Genomic DNA, 20,317 nt, shown 5'->3' with positions numbered 1-20,317 from the left:
TTCATAAATTTATGACAGCGGTTGAAAGCTTAAACTACAGTGTGAATACTTAAATACAATTATAATGCAACAGTGTGAGCTGGTTAGCTTAACCACTGGCTCAACCCTCAATGACAAATGCATGCTCTTTGATAGTGATTGACAGACAGACCTCATGCATTTGTAATGGATTCTGTAAAGATATAATTTTTAAACGGACAGCTATAAATAAATCAGTTACCCCAAAGACACGAATAACATTTTCATCTGCGATTACCTAATCACCATCAACGAAACCGAAAATCCTCGAAATAAAATACTAACTCAATCAACATCTATACCTTAGATTTAAAATGATTTCTTTTTACCTGAAAAAGTACTTCAGTTCTTTGGGTAAACTTTAGACCAAAGTTTTTGCAAATTTTTAAGTATATTAACTTTTTAATTCTTTTAGCTTAAATAGGTACACTGTGTTTTGTGTCAGAAACATTAGCATAAATCCGTTTACAGCTGCCATCTAAACACAAAGATAACCCAAAACGAGCTTCTTGCTGTCAACTCAAATGTCAGTCTGGTCTAGTACTGTAGCTTCTTTACAAACAAAATGTCAGCATTTTATATTTGTGAGGGCTCTTTATCTTCTCTCTGTGTTTTCATGTTTCAATTGTCTGCTTACAAAGGAAGCTATCTGGAGGAAAAAGGACGCCTGTCAGTTGATATTTGGGACAAAAGAAGGTTGAACTACTCACTGAGGAGCAGATGGAGCAAGATAATCTATATTGTGTTGATCAGAGCGTGAGACATGACACTCTCGGTTTCTTGTTCTTTCTTTTAAAAAGGGCGACTTGTGGCGTTCTCACACTAGACACTAGATAGCTGCTACTACAGTCACACACATATAGTGTTGCCTCAGTAGCCAGAGTGCCACAAAGAAAACGTTTGTGAAATCTTTAGAGTTGGCAAAACTTCTGTTTTGCTTATTTAAAATAATAGTGCATTATATACATACAGTGAACCTCTGCAGTAATTACTCTGCAGTAATCTGAATGCGTGGGTTGCAATGGTGCTCATCCATATAAATAAAGGCATACAAAGTCAGCTTAGAAAAAGGTTATGCTCAAGAAATACTGATGGGTATGAATTATGCCCAACGACAAACTGTTTACAGATGGAGGAAATTCAGGATGACTGCTCTCCTGAACAGTAGATGTCCTACAAAGACCATCGCTGTGAAACCTATAAAACTTGCTACAATCTTTGTTCATATGTTCATTATAAGAAAAACCCTGAATAAGAAGGGGGAAACTGCTGCTCTCTACAAAAATATTCATATACAGTGTAGAACGCTATGTCTGAAGAAGAAACATTGAAACCTAATTTCAGCATGATGTCAGGAACATCATGGAGGGGCAAGGCCATCATTTCACCAACCAAAGGTAAGCAGACTTTCGGTGATACACTGACACAAAACAGACACAAATAACTAAAAAAAAACATTCTTATTTTCCAAATTCGAGTTTTGAACTGACCAAATGCAAAAATAAAATGTTATGACAGAAGAACATTTGTCAGATGGGTGACTAACATTTACAGCCACAGTGTGTCCATTTACTGTGAATTCTTATTGTATGGTCTCTGTAAAGGATACTGAGTTCTGATGAAGTTTCAACTCTCTGTGTGGACAAGAAGATCTTCACATGCTTAATTAGCAGAGCTAGGTCATTTGCAGCTTCTTCTTTCAGCAGCCCAAGGTAAATCCCATACCTGTGAATATAAATGAAATGTATGAAACACACATCTTCAAGTGCAAACCTTTTATAGATCAGTCTTCCTTTGTTTTTTAAAGTAAGTTGGTCAAATTTCCAGGTGCTGTCAAAGTCGCACTAAATGCTCCACACATCCTCTGACCTTAACACCAGCTCAAACACCGAGAGCTTCATGGCACGGGTTTCCATTTCTGATCAGCTCCTGTATAATTAGTGTGAATGCTTGAAAAGCATTCACAGTATTGTTCTTCTAATCTTTATTAGTGTGAATGCTTGAAAAGCATTCACAGTATTGTTATTCTAATCTTTATTATTATTAGTGTGAATGCTTGAAAAGCATTCACAGTATTGTTATTCGAATCTTTATTATTATTATTATTATTATTCTTTATTATTAGTGTGAATTAGTGTGAATGCTTGAAAAGCTTCTAATTTTCTCATTTTTAACATTTATATTTTTAATTTTATTCAACTTTATTCAACAAAAATTTCCCATGTATTTCAATGGGGAGACCCTTGAAATTCTCATTCAACTTACTCATTTTTAAACTCTTACTACTTCCACATACATTGACATAGAGCCACCATTCAAACTTTAAAACGAAGACAAGACATTCAACTATTCAACTTGTATTTATCTTTTCAATATCTATTATACTTTTTCTTCAGTTCCAGTTTAAGTTTCATGATGTTTTTTCAGCCGTTTCAGAGTTTATAATGGGTGTGTATGGGACGGAATGTTGGGGCTAGAGTGAGGCAGCTCAACTGCTAGAGTGAGAGGAGCAAAAAAATTAATCTTAAAATCTTTTTTAAAACTGCTGCTGTGTCCACAGCGTTTGCTCTACAGGTATGATTTTACCCTCAAAACGTAGCCATGGCTGTCCTCTTTCATCCAATGTGTTTACTATTGTCCTAGGTGTTACGGTTCTTTCATAAATGTCACCAATGCACAGCCTCCTCCTTCCAACTCTTCCATAGACTCTAATGTTAAAATGGCTCAGAAGGTTCGTTTGAAAATCAGAAGAGCATGGTGTCTTTCCACTGTCACCACGTCCATATAATAAGCTCCACAGGCATGAAAACTGAGAATTAGGTAGACTAGACATTGCTGTCACTCACGGTGAAAGAATTTTGTCAATACGACTTTTACTTTTCATTTGGGAGCGATTTGTTTCGGCCTGACTTTTCTGTTCATTTTAAGCAGCAAAAGTGAGGTGCATGTCTGTGTACGTGTGTATGGAGCCCTTGGGTGCAGTCACTATAGCAACCAGGCTCACACCTGCCTGCTTAACGAGCTCTCTCTCTCACTCTGCCAAGATTCATCTTAAACACTTCTCTTTCAACTGCTGCTGTCTCCACAGTGTTACAGCCATCATTTTACCCTCAAAACGTCGCCATCGTTGTTCTCTTTCCAACATCTTGTCTTTCAAAGCTCAGAGATGTAAACTTTTTAAACTGTGTGGATCCAAGTGGAGGGATCACATTTTAGTCATTCAGTGATTCAAAGAATATGACCTTTTAATATTCTTTCAGATGTTTTCTGACTCTAAATGTTCTTTTCTCATTTCTTAGGTTTTTCTAATTTACAATTAAAACATTTTCAGCTTTTTTCCAACTTCTTCTTCTGTGTAACCTTCAGCTTTTAGCAGTTCAGCACTTTTGTTTTCAGGTTAAATTTGGGTTTTTTTTTTTTATCTCATTAAAAAAGTTTTAAGTCAAAATTCAGCAATTAATTCATTTCAGTGCATACATTCAGATTCAAGCATTCACACTGCAGTTTCTTCAGAAAATGCACTTTCTAGTTATTATTAGTGTGAATGCTTGAAAAGCATTCACAGTATTGTTATTCGAATCTTTATTAGTGTGAATGCTTGAAAAGCATTCACAGTATTGTTATTCTAATCTTTATTATTATTATTATTATTATTATTATATTTTATTCTGTATTCCGTACGTTTTTTGTAATCCTATAACTTCAAAACCGTTCAACTTAGAAAAACCATTCCAACACCGTTAGATTCCTATTCTTTTGGACAACACTGCTTCTATTTTTCATATTTTTAACATTTATATTTTTAATTTTATTCAACTTTATTCAACAAAAATTTATAATGTATTTCAATGGGGAGACCCTTCAAATCCTCATTCAACTTACTCATTTTTAAACTCTTACTACTTCCACATACATTGACATAAAGCCACCATTCAAACTTTAAAACGAAGACAAGACATTCAACTATTCAACTTGTATTTATCTTTTCAATATCTATTATACTTTTTCTTCAGTTCCAGTTTAAGTTTCATGATGTTTTTTCACCCGTTTCAGAGTTTATAATGGGTGTGTATGGGACGGAATGTTGGGGCTAGAGTGAGGCAGCTCAACTGCTAGAGTGAGAGGAGCAAAAAAATTAATCTTAAAATCTTTTTTAAAACTGCTGCTGTGTCCGCAGCGTTTGCTCTACAGGTATGATTTTACCCTCAAAACGTAGCCATGGCTGTCCTCTTTCATCCAATGTGTTTACTATTGTACTAGGTGTTATGGTTCTTTCATAAATGTCACCAATGCACAGCCTCCTCCCTCCAACTCTTCCATAGACTCTAATGTTAAAATGGCTCAGAAGGTTCGTTTGAAAATCAGAAGAGCATGGTGTCTTTCCACTGTCACCACGTCCATATAATAAGCTCCACAGGCATGAAAACTGAGAATACAGTAGACTAGACATTGCTGTCGCTCACGGTGAAAGAATTTTGTCAATACGACTTTTACTTTTCATTTGGGAGCGATTTGTTTCGGCCTGACTTTTCTGTTCATTTTAAGCAGCAAAAGTGAGGCGCATGTCTGTGTACGTGTGTATGGAGCCATTGGGTGCAGTCACTATAGCAACCAGGCTCACACCTGCCTGCTTAACGAGCTCTGCCTCCCACTGTGCCAAGATTCATCTTAAGCACTTCTCTTTCAACTGCTGCTGTGTCCACAGTGTTACAGCCATCATTTTACCCTCAAATTGTCGCCATTATTGTTCTCTTTCCAACATCTTGTCTTTCAAAGCTCAGGCATTTAAACTTTTTAAACTGTGTGGATCAAAGTGGAGGGATCACATTTGAGTCATTCAGTGATTCAAAGAATATGACCTTTTAATATTCTTTCAGATGTTTTCTGACTCTAAATGTTCTTTTCTCATTTCTTAGGTTTTTCTAATTTACAATTAAAACATTTTCAGCTTTTTTCCAACTTCTTCTTCTGTGTAACCTTCAGCTTTTAGCAGTTCAGCACCTTTGTTTTCAGGTTAAATTTGTTTGTTTTTTTGTTTTTTTTTTAAATCTCATTCAATATTTTTAACTCAAAATTCAGCAATTAATTCATTTCAGTGCATACATTCAGATTCAAGCATTCACACTGCAGTTTCTTCAGAAAATGCACTTTCTAGTTAGTGTGAATGCTTGAAAAGCATTCACAGTATTGTTATTAGTGTGAATGCTTGAAAAGCATTCACAGTATTGTTATTCGAATCTTTATTAGTGTGAATGCTTGAAAAGCATTCACAGTATTGTTATTCTAATCTTTATTATTATTATTATTATATTTTATTCTGTATTCCGTACGTTTTTTGTAATCCTATAACTTCAAAACCGTTCAACTTAGAAAAACCATTCAAACACCGTTAGATTCCTATTCTTTTGGACAACACTGCTTCTATTTTTCATATTTTTAACATTTATATTTTTAATTTTATTCAACTTTATTCAACAAAAATTTATAATGTATTTCAATGGGGAGACCCTTCAAATCCTCATTCAACTTACTCATTTTTAAACTCTTACTACTTCCACATACATTGACATAGAGCCACCATTCAAACTTTAAAACGAAGACAAGACAACTATTCAACTTGTATTTATCTTTTCAATATCTATTATACTTTTTCTTCAGTTCCAGTTTAAGTTTCATGATGTTTTTTCACCCGTTTCAGAGTTTATAATGGGTGTGTATGGGACGGAATGTTGGGGCTAGAGTGAGGCAGCTCAACTGCTAGAGTGAGAGGAGCAAAAAAATTAATCTTAAAATCTTTTTTAAAACTGCTGCTGTGTCCGCAGCGTTTGCTCTACAGGTATCATTTTACCCTCAAAACGTAGCCATCGCTGTCCTCTTTCATCCAATGTGTTTACTATTGTACTAGGTGTTATGGTTCTTTCATAAATGTCACCAATGCACAGCCTCCTCCCTCCAACTCTTCCATAGACTCTAATGTTAAACTTGCTCAGAAGGTTCGTTTGAAAATCAGAAGAGCATGGTGTCTTTACACTGTCACCACGTCCATATAATAAACTCCACAGGCATGAAAACTGAGAATTAGGTAGACTAGACATTGCTGTCGCTCACGGTGAAAGAATTTCGTCAATACGACTTTTACTTTTCATTTGGGAGCGATTTGTTTCGGCCTGACTTTTCTGTTCATTTTAAGCAGCAAAAGTGAGGTGCATGTCTGTGTCCGTGTGTATGGAGCCACTGGGTGCAGTCACTATAGCAACCAGGCTCACACCTGCCTGCTTAACGAGCTCTCTCTGCCACTCTGCCAAGATTCATCTTAAACACTTCTCTTTCAACTGCTGCTGTGTCCACAGTGTTAAAGCCATCATTTTACCCTCAAATTGTCGCCATTATTGTTCTCTTTCCAACACCGTATCTTTCAAAGCTCAGGCATTTAAACTTTTTAAACTGTGTGGATCAAAGTGGAGGGATCACATTTGAGTCATTCAGTGATTCAAAGAATATGACCTTTTAATATTCATTCAGATGTTTTCTGACTCTAAATGTTCTTTTCTCATTTCTTAGGGTTTTCTAATTTACATTTAAAACATTTTCAGTTTTTTTCCAACTCCTTCTTCTGTGTAACCTTCAGCTTTTAGCAGTTCAGCACCTTTGTTTTCAGGTTAAATTCGTTTTTTTTTTTTTTTTTTTTAATCTCATTCAATATTTTTAACTCAAAATTCAGCAATTAATTCATTTCAGTGCATACATTCAGATTCAAGCATTCACACTGCAGTTTCTTCAGAAAATGCACTTTCTAGTTATTAGTGTGAATGCTTGAAAAGCATTCACAGTATTGTTATTCGAATCTTTATTATTATTATATATTCCGTACGTTTTTTGGCATCTAACTCCTTCAAAACCGTTCAACTTAGAAAAACCATTCAAACACCGTTAGATTCCTATTATTTTGGACATGACTGCTTCTATTTTTCATATTTTTAACATTTATATTTTTAATTTTATTCAACTTTATTCAACAAAAATTTCCCATGTATTTCAATGGGGAGACCCTTCAAATTCTCATTCAACTTACTCATTTTTAAACTCTTACTACTTCCACATACATTGACATAGAGCCACCATTCAAACTTTAAAACGAAGACAAGACATTCAACTATTCAACTTGTATTTATCTTTTCAATATCTATTATACTTTTTCTTCAGTTCCAGTTTAAGTTTCATGATGTTTTTTCACCCGTTTCAGAGTTTATAATGGGTGTGTATGGGACGGAATGTTGGGGCTAGAGTGAGGCAGCTCAACTGCTAGAGTGAGAGGAGCAAAAAAATTAATCTTAAAATCTTTTTTAAAACTGCTGCTGTGTCCGCAGCGTTTGCTCTACAGGTATGATTTTACCCTCAAAACGTAGCCATCGCTGTCCTCTTTCATCCAATGTGTTTACTATTGTCCTAGGTGTTATGGTTCTTTCATAAATGTCACCAATGCACAGCCTCCTCCCTCCAACTCTTCCATAGACTCTAATGTTAAAATGGCTCAGAAGGTTCGTTTGAAAATCAGAAGAGCATGGTGTCTTTCCACTGTCACCACGTCCATATAATAAACTCCACAGGCATGAAAACTGAGAATTCAGTAGACTAGACATTGCTGTCACTCACGGTGAAAGAATTTTGTCAATACGACCTATACTTTTCATTTGGGAACGATTTGTTTGGGCCTGACTTTTCTGTTCATTTTAAGCAGCAAAAGTGAGGTGCATGTCTGTGTACGTGTGTATGGAGCCATTGGGTGCGGTCACTATAGCAACCAGGCTCACACCTGCCTGCTTAACGAGCTCTGCCTGCCACTGTACCAAGATTCATCTTAAACACTTCTCTTTCAACTGCTGCTGTGTCCACAGTGTTACAGCCATCATTTTACCCTCAAATTGTCGCCATTATTGTTCTCTTTCCAACACCGTATCTTTCAAAGCTCAGGCATTTAAACTTTTTAAACTGTGTGGATCAAAGTGGAGGGATCACATTTGAGTCATTCAGTGATTCAAAGAATATGACCTTTTAATATTCATTCAGATGTTTTCTGACTCTAAATGTTCTTTTCTCATTTCTTAGGGTTTTCTAATTTACATTTAAAACATTTTCAGTTTTTTTCCAACTCCTTCTTCTGTGTAACCTTCAGCTTTTAGCAGTTCAGCACCTTTGTTTTCAGGTTAAATTCGGTTTTTTTTTTTGGTTTTTTTTAATCTCATTCAATATTTTTAACTCAAAATTCAGCAATTAATTCATTTCAGTGCATACATTCAGATTCAAGCATTCACACTGCAGTTTCTTCAGAAAATGCACTTTCTAGTTATTATTATTATTATATTTTATCTATTCCGTACGTTTTTTGTAAGCCTACTCCTTCAAAACCGTTCAACTTAGAAAAACCATTCAAACACCGTTAGATTCCTATTCTTTTGGACAACACTGCTTCTATTTTTCATATTTTTAACATTTATATTTTTAATTTTATTCAACTTTATTCAACAAAAATTTATAATGTATTTCAATGGGGAGACCCTTCAAATCCTCATTCAACTTACTCATTTTTAAACTCTTACTACTTCCACATACATTGACATAGAGCCACCATTCAAACTTTAAAACGAAGACAAGACATTCAACTATTCAACTTGTATTTATCTTTTCAATATCTTTTATACTTTTTCTTCAGTTCCAGTTTAAGTTTCATGATGTTTTTTCACCCGTTTCAGAGTTTATAATGGGTGTGTATGGGACGGAATGTTGGGGCTAGAGTGAGGCAGCTCAACTGCTAGAGTGAGAAGAGCAAAAAAATTAATCTTAAAATCTTTTTTAAAACTGCTGCTGTGTCCACAGCGTTTGCTCTACAGGTATGATTTTACCCTCAAAACGTAGCCATGGCTGTCCTCTTTCATCCAATGTGTTTACTATTGTACTAGGTGTTATGGTTCTTTCGTAAATGTCACCAATGCACAGCCTCCTCCCTCCAACTCTTCCATAGACTCTAATGTTAAAATGGCTCAGAAGGTTCGTTTGAAAATCAGAAGAGCATGGTGTCTTTCCACTGTCACCACGTCCATATAATAAGCTCCACAGGCATGAAAACTGAGAATTAGGTAGACTAGACATTGCTGTCGCTCACGGTGAAAGAATTTTGTCAATACGACTTTTACTTTTCATTTGGGAGCGATTTGTTTGGGCCTGACTTTTCTGTTCATTTTAAGCAGCAAAAGTGAGGCGCATGTCTGTGTACGTGTGTATGGAGCCATTGGGTGCGGTCACTATAGCAACCAGGCTCACACCTGCCTGCTTAACGAGCTCTGCCTGCCACTGTACCAAGATTCATCTTAAGCACTTCTCTTTCAACTGCTGCTGTGTCCACAGTGTTACAGCCATCATTTTACCCTCAAATTGTCGCCATTATTGTTCTCTTTCCAACACCGTATCTTTCAAAGCTCAGGCATTTAAACTTTTTAAACTGTGTGGATCAAAGTGGAGGGATCACATTTTAGTCATTCAGTGATTCAAAGAATATGACCTTTTAAAATTCATTCAGATGTTTTCTCACTCTAAATGTTCTTTTCTCATTTCTTAGGGTTTTCTAATTTACATTTAAAACATTTTCAGTTTTTTTCCAACTTCTTCTTCTGTGTAACCTTCAGCTTTTAGCAGTTCAGCACCTTTGTTTTCAGGTTAAATTCGTTTTTTTTGTTTTTTTTTTAATCTCATTCAACATTTTTAACTCAAAATTCAGCAATTAATTCATTTCAGTGCATACATTCAGATTCAAGCATTCACACTGCAGTTTCTTCAGAAAATGCACTTTCTAGTTCTAATCTTTATTAGTGTGAATGCTTGAAAAGCATTCACAGTATTGTTATTCGAATCTTTATTATTATTATTATTATATTTTATCTATTCCGTACGTTTTTTGTAAGCCTACTCCTTCAAAACCGTTCAACTTAGAAAAACCATTCAAACACCGTTAGATTCCTATTCTTTTGGACAACACTGCTTCTATTTTTCATATTTTTAACATTTATATTTTTAATTTTATTCAACTTTATTCAACAAAAATTTATAATGTATTTCAATGGGGAGACCCTTCAAATCCTCATTCAACTTACTCATTTTTAAACTCTTACTACTTCCACATACATTGACATAGAGCCACCATTCAAACTTTAAAACGAAGACAAGACATTCAACTATTCAACTTGTATTTATCTTTTCAATATCTATTATACTTTTTCTTCAGTTCCAGTTTAAGTTTCATGATGTTTTTTCACCCGTTTCAGAGTTTATAATGGGTGTGTATGGGACGGAATGTTGGGGCTAGAGTGAGGCAGCTCAACTGCTAGAGTGAGAGGAGCAAAAAAATTAATCTTAAAATCTTTTTTAAAACTGCTGCTGTGTCCGCAGCGTTTGCTCTACAGGTATGATTTTACCCTCAAAACGTAGCCATGGCTGTCCTCTTTCATCCAATGTGTTTACTATTGTACTAGGTGTTATGGTTCTTTCATAAATGTCACCAATGCACAGCCTCCTCCCTCCAACTCTTCCATAGACTCTAATGTTAAAATGGCTCAGAAGATTCGTTTGAAAATCAGAAGAGCATGGTGTCTTTCCACTGTCACCACGTCCATATAATAAGCTCCACAGGCATGAAAACTGAGAATTAGGTAGACTAGACATTGCTGTCGCTCACGGTGAAAGAATTTTGTCAATACGACTTTTACTTTTCATTTGGGAGCGATTTGTTTCGGCCTGACTTTTCTGTTCATTTTAAGCAGCAAAAGTGAGGCGCATGTCTGTGTACGTGTGTATGGAGCCATTGGGTGCGGTCACTATAGCAACCAGGCTCACACCTGCCTGCTTAACGAGCTCTGCCTGCCACTGTACCAAGATTCATCTTAAGCACTTCTCTTTCAACTGCTGCTGTGTCCACAGTGTTACAGCCATCATTTTACCCTCAAATTGTCGCCATTATTGTTCTCTTTCCAACACCGTATCTTTCAAAGCTCAGGCATTTAAACTTTTTAAACTGTGTGGATCAAAGTGGAGGGATCACATTTGAGTCATTCAGTGATTCAAAGAATATGACCTTTTAATATTCATTCAGATGTTTTCTGACTCTAAATGTTCTTTTCTCATTTCTTAGGGTTTTCTAATTTACATTTAAAACATTTTCAGTTTTTTTCCAACTCCTTCTTCTGTGTAACCTTCAGCTTTTAGCAGTTCAGCACTTTTGTTTTCAGGTTAAATTTGGTTGTTTTTTTTTTGTTTTTTTTTTATTTCATTCAATATTTTTAACTCAAAATTCAGCAATTAATTCATTTCAGTGCATACATTCAGATTCAAGCATTCACACTGCAGTTTCTTCAGAAAATGCACTTTCTAGTTCTATTTTATTATTATCTATTCCGTACGTTTTTTGTAATCTATCTCCTTCAAAACCGTTCAACTTAGAAAAACCATTCAAACACCATTAGATTCCTATTCTTTTGGACATGACTGCTTCTACTTTTCTCATTTTTAACATTTATATTTTTAATTTTATTCAACTTTATTCAACAAAAATTTCCCATGTATTTCAATGGGGAGACCCTTCAAATTCTCATTCAACTTACTCATTTTTAAACTCCTACTACTTCCACATACGTTGACATAGAGCCACCATTCAAACTTTAAAACGAAGACAAGACATTCAACTATTCAACTTGTATTTATCTTTTCAATATCTATTATACTTTTTCTTCAGTTCCAGTTTAAGTTTCATGATGTTTTTTCACCCGTTTCAGAGTTTATAATGGGTGTGTATGGGACGGAATGTTGGGGCTAGAGTGAGGCAGCTCAACTGCTAGAGTGAGAGGAGCAAAAAAATTAATCTTAAAATCTTTTTTAAAACTGCTGCTGTGTCTGCAGCGTTTGCTCTACAGGTATGATTTTACCCTCAAAACGTAGCCATGGCTGTCCTCTTTCATCCAATGTGTTTACTATTGTCCTAGGTGTTATGGTTCTTTCATAAATGTCACCAATGCACAGCCTCCTCCCTCCAACTCTTCCATAGACTCTAATGTTAAAATGTCTCAGAAGGTTCGTTTGAAAATCAGAAGAGCATGGTGTCTTTCCACTGTCACCACGTCCATATAATAAACTCCACAGGCATGAAAACTGAGAATTCAGTAGACTAGAAGCTGCTGTCGCTCACGGTGAAAGAATTTCGTCAATACGACTTTTACTTTTCATATGGGAACGATTTGTTTCGGCCTGACTTTTCTGTTCATTTTAAGCAGCAAAAGTGAGGCGCATGTCTGTGTACGTGTGTATGGAGCCATTGGGTGCAGTCACTATAGCAACCAGGCTCACACCTGCCTGCTTAACGACCTCTGCCTGCCACTCTGCCAAGATTCATCTTAAACACTTCTCTTTCAACTGCTGCTGTGTCCACAGTGTTAAAGCCATCATTTTACCCTCAAAACGTCGCCATCGTTGTTCTTTTTCCAACATCTTGTCTTTCAAAGCTCAGAGATGTAAACTTTTTAAACTGTGTGGGTCCAAGTGGAGGGATCACATTTTAGTCATTCAGTGATTCAAAGAATATGACCTTTTAATATTCTTTCAGATGTTTTCTGACTCTAAATGTTCTTTTCTCATTTCTTAGGTTTTTCTAATTTAAAATTAAAACATTTTCAGCTTTTTTCCAACTTCTTCTGTGTAACCTTCAGCTTTTAGCAGTTCAGCACTTTTGTTTTCAGGTTAAATTCGTTTTTTTTTTTTTTTTTTTTTTTTAATCTCATTCAATATTTTTAACTCAAAATTCAGCAATTAATTCATTTCAGTGCATACATTCAGATTCAAGCATTCACACTGCAGTTTCTTCAGAAAATGCACTTTCTAGTTAGTGTGAATGCTTGAAAAGCATTCACAGTATTGTTCTTCTAATCTTTATTATTATATTTTATTGTGTGGATGCTTTAAGCATCCACACTATTGAGTTCCTGTTTCTCTTTATTCTTTATACTTTATTCTAGTTGCTTCCGTACACTTTTCGCCGTTTAACTACTTCCACAATTTTTGTGCTATTTTCACCGTTCAAACTTTAAACTATTCAGCTATTTTTGCTAATTCCTGCTACGATTTTTGCTATTTTTAACTATTATACTTTTTAAAATATTAAGCTTTTTTCCTTTAATTTGTCCCATTGAAATGAATGGGAAACTTCTGCAATTCTGCTAAATTTTGCCTGTTTTTGAAACTTAACTACTTCCTCATATTTTCACCTAGAACAACCATTCAAATTTTAAAATGTTCACAAATTATTTGGCTATTCAGGTATGATTCAGCTTTTTCAAATCTTTTACTGTTTTACTTTTATGCCTCTTAAAGTTTTGAGTTGCAAAATTGTGATTTTTCACAAAATACATGTGTTGTTATGGTTGCTATGCTCTTGGCTTCCAGTGTGCCACTGAAGGTTTTGCAATTTTCACTTCATGTCCGAACAACTTCCTGCTACTTGCTCAATTTTCACTCAACTTCCACAAATTATACATCAAAACGTAGGTATTTTTGCTGGCTTTCAGAAAATGTCACCATCATTGTTGTGGGATTTATAGAATTTTTGCAAATCTCCTCAGACTAACACAAGGTCAGAAAACTCTCCATATAAAGTGAATGGAGAGCTTGTTCAAAATCACCGCTGGATTTCTGTAATGAGAGGCATATTCGAATCGTCATATCTCCTTAACGAAGCAAAGTTAAGACATGAGGCTTGTCCCCGAATATCTTCAGACACCCCTGACGCTCACAATTCAAGAATTTCTTTCTCACCTATTACCGTTCTGAAATGAGTTGGACTTGTTTGAGGGTAGGAAATTCGTCCTTCGCTCAGATTTCTTCAGATTTCAAACTGTGGAAATGAACCACTTTTTTCTCTCGTCATAACTTTTTGTTGGATTTCCACAGAGACCTGAAAATTTCCATGATTGTTCACCAAAGCCTGCTGTCTCTTACGGTGAAAGAATGATATCGATACTCCAAATAGATTTCGAGTTAGAAAGCGTTGTTTGAGGGCAAGTCAAGGCAGTTTTTGCTTCGCTCTACTCAGTTATGGTGCATTACAAGTCAAATATCTTTAATAATTCATATTTTAATGATAAATTGTAAACACTGGAAGATTCCCCCATCTCTTCTGAACAAAACGGTGTAAGAATGACCGCTCTAGCCCCTACGGTTTGGAAATTATGGTCATTTGTTTGAGGGGAGTCCTCACTATGAGAAATAGGCTGCAATAATCCTGTGCCTCTCTGTGCTGCGTGTGTAAAAAGAGGCACATGTTTTGGCGGGAAAAAGTACACAGGCTCTCTGATTGGTGGATTCAAATTCAGCAGCTCCCAGGCTGACCTAGAAACTTACTTCTCTCTCCCTGTGCATTTTTTTGCTGATTTTTTCATTTAACAAGTATATTTGAGGGACCCTCAGCATGTTCAGCATTTTTTCAGCTGTCCATTTTGCTTTTCCAATTTTTCTGTTTAACTTATTACTATTGTGCTAAATAATACTATTTCTGCTATTTTATAAGATTTGTGCCTAATATAGTATTTCTGCTAAATTACAATATTTCTGCTTTTTATACTATTTGTGCTAAAACATAGTATTTCTACTAAATGTAGTATTTATGCTTAATCATACTATTTCTGCTTTTTATGGGATTTGTGCCTAATATAGTATTTCTGCTTTTTATAGGATTTTTGCTCAAACATAGTATTTCTACTAAATGTAGTGTTTATGCTTAATCATCCTATTTCTGCTTTTTATAGGATTTGTGCTTAATATAGTATTTCTGCTAAATTATAGTATTTCTGCTTTTTATAGTATTTGTGCTAAAACATAGTATTTCTACTAAATGTAGTATTTATGCTTAATCATAGTATTTCTATATATTTCTGCCAGGTCCCCAGGCAGCCAATCCTCTGTGAGGACTGAGAAATTCAAATTTTCAAATCAGGGCCTGCACGGCTTCCCAGCCAATCATATATGTGTCCTGAGGCATTCAAATTTGCATATTGGGGCCTTCATGGCTTCTAAGCCAGCCAATCATATCTGAGGGCTGAGGAATTCAAATCCACAAATCAGGGCCTGCACAGCTTCCCAGCCAGCCAATCATGTATGTGGGCTCCAGGTATTCAAATTTGCATATTGGGGAATTCGTGGCTTCTAAGTCAACAAGTCATCCATGTCATATATCTCTAAAAATTCATATTTTAATGATAAATTGTCAACACTTGAAGATTCCCCCATCTCTTCTGAACAAAACGGTGTAAGAATGACCGCTCTAGCCCCTATGGTTAGGAAATTATGGTCATTTGTTTGAGGGGAATCCTCACTATGTGAAATAAACTGAAAGAAGCAGGTCTATGTCTCTGTGCTGCGTGTGTAAAAAGATGCACCTGTTTTGGCGGGAAAACGTAAACAGCCTCTCTGATTGGTGGATTCAAATTCAGCAGCTCCCAGGCTGACCTAGAAACTTAGTCCTCTCTCCCTGTGTGTGTGTGTGTGTGTGTGTGTGTGTGTGTGTGTGTGTGTGTGTGTGTGTGTGTTTAGTGGGAGAGAGAGGACCCTGCCCTTATTTGACAGCATGTCATTGTAGGATTTAAATTGAACATAGTTAGACTGGTTGACTGGATTAGAGCCTGTGTTTGTGTGTCCCTCTGTGCATTTGTGTTTCAATAAGTTATTACTATTCTGCTAAATCATAGTATTTCTGGTACTTTTCGGTACTTGTGCTAAATACAGTATTTCTGCTAAATCATACTATTTCTGCTTTTCATAGGATTTATGCCTAATATAGTATTTCTGCTAAATTATAGTATTTCTGCTTTTTATAGGATTTGTGCCTAACATAGTATTTCTGCTAAATTATAGTATTTCTGCTTTTTATAGGATTTGTGCTTAATATAGTATTTCTGCTAAATTATAGTTTTTCTTCTTTTTATAATATTTGTGCTAAAACATAGTATTTCTATATATTTCTGCCAGGTCCCCAGGCAGCCAATCCTCTGTGAGGACTGAGACATTCAAATTTTCAAATCAGGGCCTGCACAGTTTCCCAGCCAATCAAATAAGTGTCCTGAGGCATTCAAATTTGCATATTGGGGCCTTCGTGGCTTCTAAGCCAGCCAATCATATCTGAGGGCTGAGGAATTCAAATCCACAAATCAGGGCCTGCACGGCTTCCCAGCCAGCCAATCACATATGTGGTCTCAGGCATTCAAATTTGCATATTGGGGAATTCGTGGCTTCTAAGTCAACAAGTCATCCATGTCATATATCTCTAAAAATTCATATTTTAATATTAAATTGTCAACACTTGAAGATTCCCCCATCTCTTCTGAACAAAACGGTGTAAGAATGACCGTTCTAGCCCCTACGGTTAGGAAATTACGGTCATTTGTTTGAGGGGAGTCGTCACTATGAGAAATAGACTGCAAAAATCCTGTGTCTCTCTGTGCTGCTGCGTGTGTAAACAGATGCACCTGTTTTGGTGGGGAAAAGTGCACAGCCTCTCTGATTGGTGGATTCAAATTCACCAGCTCCCAGGCTGACCTAGAAACTTACTTCTCTCTCCCTGTGTGTGTGTGTGTGTGTGTGTGTGTGTGTGTGTGTGTGTGTGTGTGTGTGTGTGTGTGTGACAGAGAGAGAGAGAGAGAGAGAGAGAGAAAGGCTTTTAATGGGATGATCTCATTCTAAGATTTAAATTCAATATATTTAGACTGGTTGACTGAATTGGATCTTGTGTGTGGGTCTCTCTGTGCATGTGTGTTTCCTCATGTGTACATATTTGTGATTGTGTGGCTGTAATAAATTTTTTTGCAGATTTTTGTCATTTAACAAGTATATTTGAGGGACCCTCAGCATGTTCAGCATTTTTTCAGCTGTCCATTTTGCTTTTCCAATTTTTCTGTTTAACTTATTACTATTGTGCTAAATCATACTATTTCTGCTATTTTATAAGATTTGTGCTTAATATACTATTTCTGCTTTTATAGGATTTGTGCTTAATATAGTATTTCTGCTAAATGTAGTATTTATGCTTAATCATACTATTTCTGCTTTTCATAGTATTTGTGCTTAATATAGTATTTCTGCTAAATTTAGTATTTCTGATTAATTATAGTTTTTCTACTAAATCATAGTACAGTATTTCTGCTTTTTATGGGATTTGTGCTAAAACAAAGTATTTCTACTAAATGTAGTATTTGTGCTTAATCATACCATTTCTGCTTTTTATAGGATTTGTGCTTAATATAGTATTTCTGCTAAATCATAGTATTTCTGCCAAATTATAATATTTGTGCTAAAACATAGTCTCAATTTAAAATTACAATATTCATAGTTCATCACAGTGTCTCTGGTAAATCACAATATTTCTGCTCTGTTGTACTATTTTTCTAAATCATAGTGTTTCTGTAATGTTTAAGTATTTTTGGCTAAATATATTCTTTCTGTTATCTTATACTATTTCTCCTAAATTCTTGTATTTTTGAGAAGTTATCATGTTTCTGGTAAGTTACAATATTTCTGCTAAATTCTGCTATGCTATTGTATTTCTGCCAAGTATTATGTTTCCTCTAAGATATTGCAGTTCTGCTAAGTTATTCCATTTTAGCAAACTTCTTTTGCTTCTGCAAAGTTTTTACAATTTCTGCAACTTTTCAGCTTTTTCAGCTACTTTTTGCATACAGCTTCAGCTTTAAGCATCCACACTGCATTTTCGCAGGAAATGCAAATTTTTCTAGTTATTATTATTATCTATTCCGTACGTTTTTTGAAAGCCTACTCCTTCAAAACCGTTCAACTTAGAAAAACCATTCAAACACCGTTAGATTCCTATTCTTTTGGACAACACTGCTTCTATTTTTCATATTTTTAACATTTATATTTTTAATTTTATTCAACTTTATTCAACAAAAATTTATAATGTATTTCAATGGGGAGACCCTTCAAATCCTCATTCAACTTACTCATTTTTAAACTCTTACTACTTCCACATACATTGACATAGAGCCACCATTCAAACTTTAAAACGAAGACAAGACATTCAACTATTCAACTTGTATTTATCTTTTCAATATCTATTATACTTTTTCTTCAGTTCCAGTTTAAGTTTCATGATGTTTTTTCACCCGTTTCAGAGTTTATAATGGGTGTGTATGGGACGGAATGTTGGGGCTAGAGTGAGGCAGCTCAACTGCTAGAGTGAGAGGAGCAAAAAAATTAATCTTAAAATCTTTTTTAAAACTGCTGCTGTGTCCACAGCGTTTGCTCTACAGGTATGATTTTACCCTCAAAACGTAGCCATGGCTGTCCTCTTTCATCCAATGTGTTTACTATTGTCCTAGGTGTTATGGTTCTTTCATAAATGTCACCAATGCACAGCCTCCTCCCTCCAACTCTTCCATAGACTCTAATGTTAAAATGGCTCAGAAGGTTCGTTTGAAAATCAGAAGAGCATGGTGTCTTTCCACTGTCACCACGTCCATATAATAAACTCCACAGGCATGAAAACTGAGAATTCAGTAGACTAGAAGCTGCTGTCGCTCACGGTGAAAGAATTTTGTCAATACGACTTTTACTTTTCATTTGGGAACGATTTGTTTCGGCCTGACTTTTCTGTTCATTTTAAGCAGCAAAAGTGAGGCGCATGTCTGTGTACGTGTGTATGGAGCCATTGGGTGCGGTCACTATAGCAACCAGGCTCACACCTGCCTGCTTAACGAGCTCTGCCTGCCACTGTGCCAAGATTCATCTTAAGCACTTCTCTTTCAACTGCTGCTGTGTCCACAGTGTTACAGCCATCATTTTACCCTCAAATTGTCGCCATTATTGTTCTCTTTCCAACACCGTATCTTTCAAAGCTCAGGCATTTAAACTTTTTAAACTGTGTGGATCAAAGTGGAGGGATCACATTTGAGTCATTCAGTGATTCAAAGAATATGACCTTTTAATATTCTTTCAGATGTTTTCTGACTCTAAATGTTCTTTTCTCATTTCTTAGGGTTTTCTAATTTACATTTAAAACATTTTCAGTTTTTTTCCAACTCCTTCTGTGTAACCTTCAGCTTTTAGCAGTTCAGCACCTTTGTTTTCAGGTTAAATTCGTTTTTTTTTTTTGTTGTTTTTTTAATCTCATTCAATATTTTTAACTCAAAATTCAGCAATTAATTCATTTCAGTGCATACATTCAGATTCAAGCATTCACACTGCAGTTTCTTCAGAAAATGCACTTTCTAGTTAGTGTGAATGCTTGAAAAGCATTCACAGTATTGTTCTTCTAATCTTTATTATTATTATATTTTATTATTTTTCCGTACGTTTTTTGAAAGCCTACTCCTTCAAAACCGTTCAACTTAGAAAAACCATTCAAACATCGTTAGATTCCTATTCTTTTGGACAACATTGCTTCTATTTTTCTTATTTTTAACATTTATATTTTTAATTTTATTCAACTTTATTCAACAAAAATTTATAATGTATTTCAATGGGGAGACCCTTCAAATTCTCATTCAACTTACTCATTTTTAAACTCTTACTACTTCCACATACATTGACATAGAGCCACCATTCAAACTTTAAAACGAAGACAAGACATTCAACTATTCAACTTGTATTTATCTTTTCAATATCTATTATACTTTTTCTTCAGTTCCAGTTTAAGTTTCATGATGTTTTTTCACCCGTTTCAGAGTTTATAATGGGTGTGTATGGGACGGAATGTTGGGGCTAGAGTGAGGCAGCTCAACTGCTAGAGTGAGAGGAGCAAAAAAATTAATCTTAAAATCTTTTTTAAAACTGCTGCTGTGTCCACAGCGTTTGCTCTACAGGTATGATTTTACCCTCAAAACGTAGCCATGGCTGTCCTCTTTCATCCAATGTGTTTACTATTGTCCTAGGTGTTACGGTTCTTTCATAAATGTCACCAATGCACAGCCTCCTCCTTCCAACTCTTCCATAGACTCTAATGTTAAAATGGCTCAGAAGGTTCGTTTGAAAATCAGAAGAGCATGGTGTCTTTCCACTGTCACCACGTCCATATAATAAACTCCACAGGCATGAAAACTGAGAATTAGGTAGACTAGACATTGCTGTCGCTCACGGTGAAAGAATTTTGTCAATACGACTTTTACTTTTCATTTGGGAGCGATTTGTTTCGGCCTGACTTTTCTGTTCATTTTAAGCAGCAAAAGTGAGGTGCATGTCTGTGTGCGTGTGTATGGAGCCA

At 35.5% G+C, this 20,317-nt stretch overlaps 1 protein-coding gene across 2 annotated transcripts in view; it reads right to left on the bottom strand.

The window, feature by feature from the left end:
* Positions 1 to 20,317, bottom strand: part of tbc1d32 (TBC1 domain family, member 32) — a 188,946-nt gene that overhangs the window by 30,752 nt on the left and 137,877 nt on the right. For both annotated transcript variants that reach the window (XM_026194049.2, XM_026194048.2), the window contains exon 30: positions 1,628 to 1,743. In XM_026194049.2, the coding sequence (XP_026049834.2) occupies positions 1,628 to 1,743 (116 nt within the window). The remainder of the gene's footprint in view (positions 1 to 1,627; positions 1,744 to 20,317) is intronic.

The sequence above is a fragment of the Astatotilapia calliptera genome, chromosome 15 (genome assembly GCF_964374335.1).
Source record: "Astatotilapia calliptera chromosome 15, fAstCal68.1, whole genome shotgun sequence".
NCBI lineage: Eukaryota > Metazoa > Chordata > Actinopteri > Cichliformes > Cichlidae > Astatotilapia > Astatotilapia calliptera.
The sequence above is the reverse complement of the archived record's forward strand: the minus strand, read 5'-3'. Positions and strand labels throughout refer to the sequence as shown.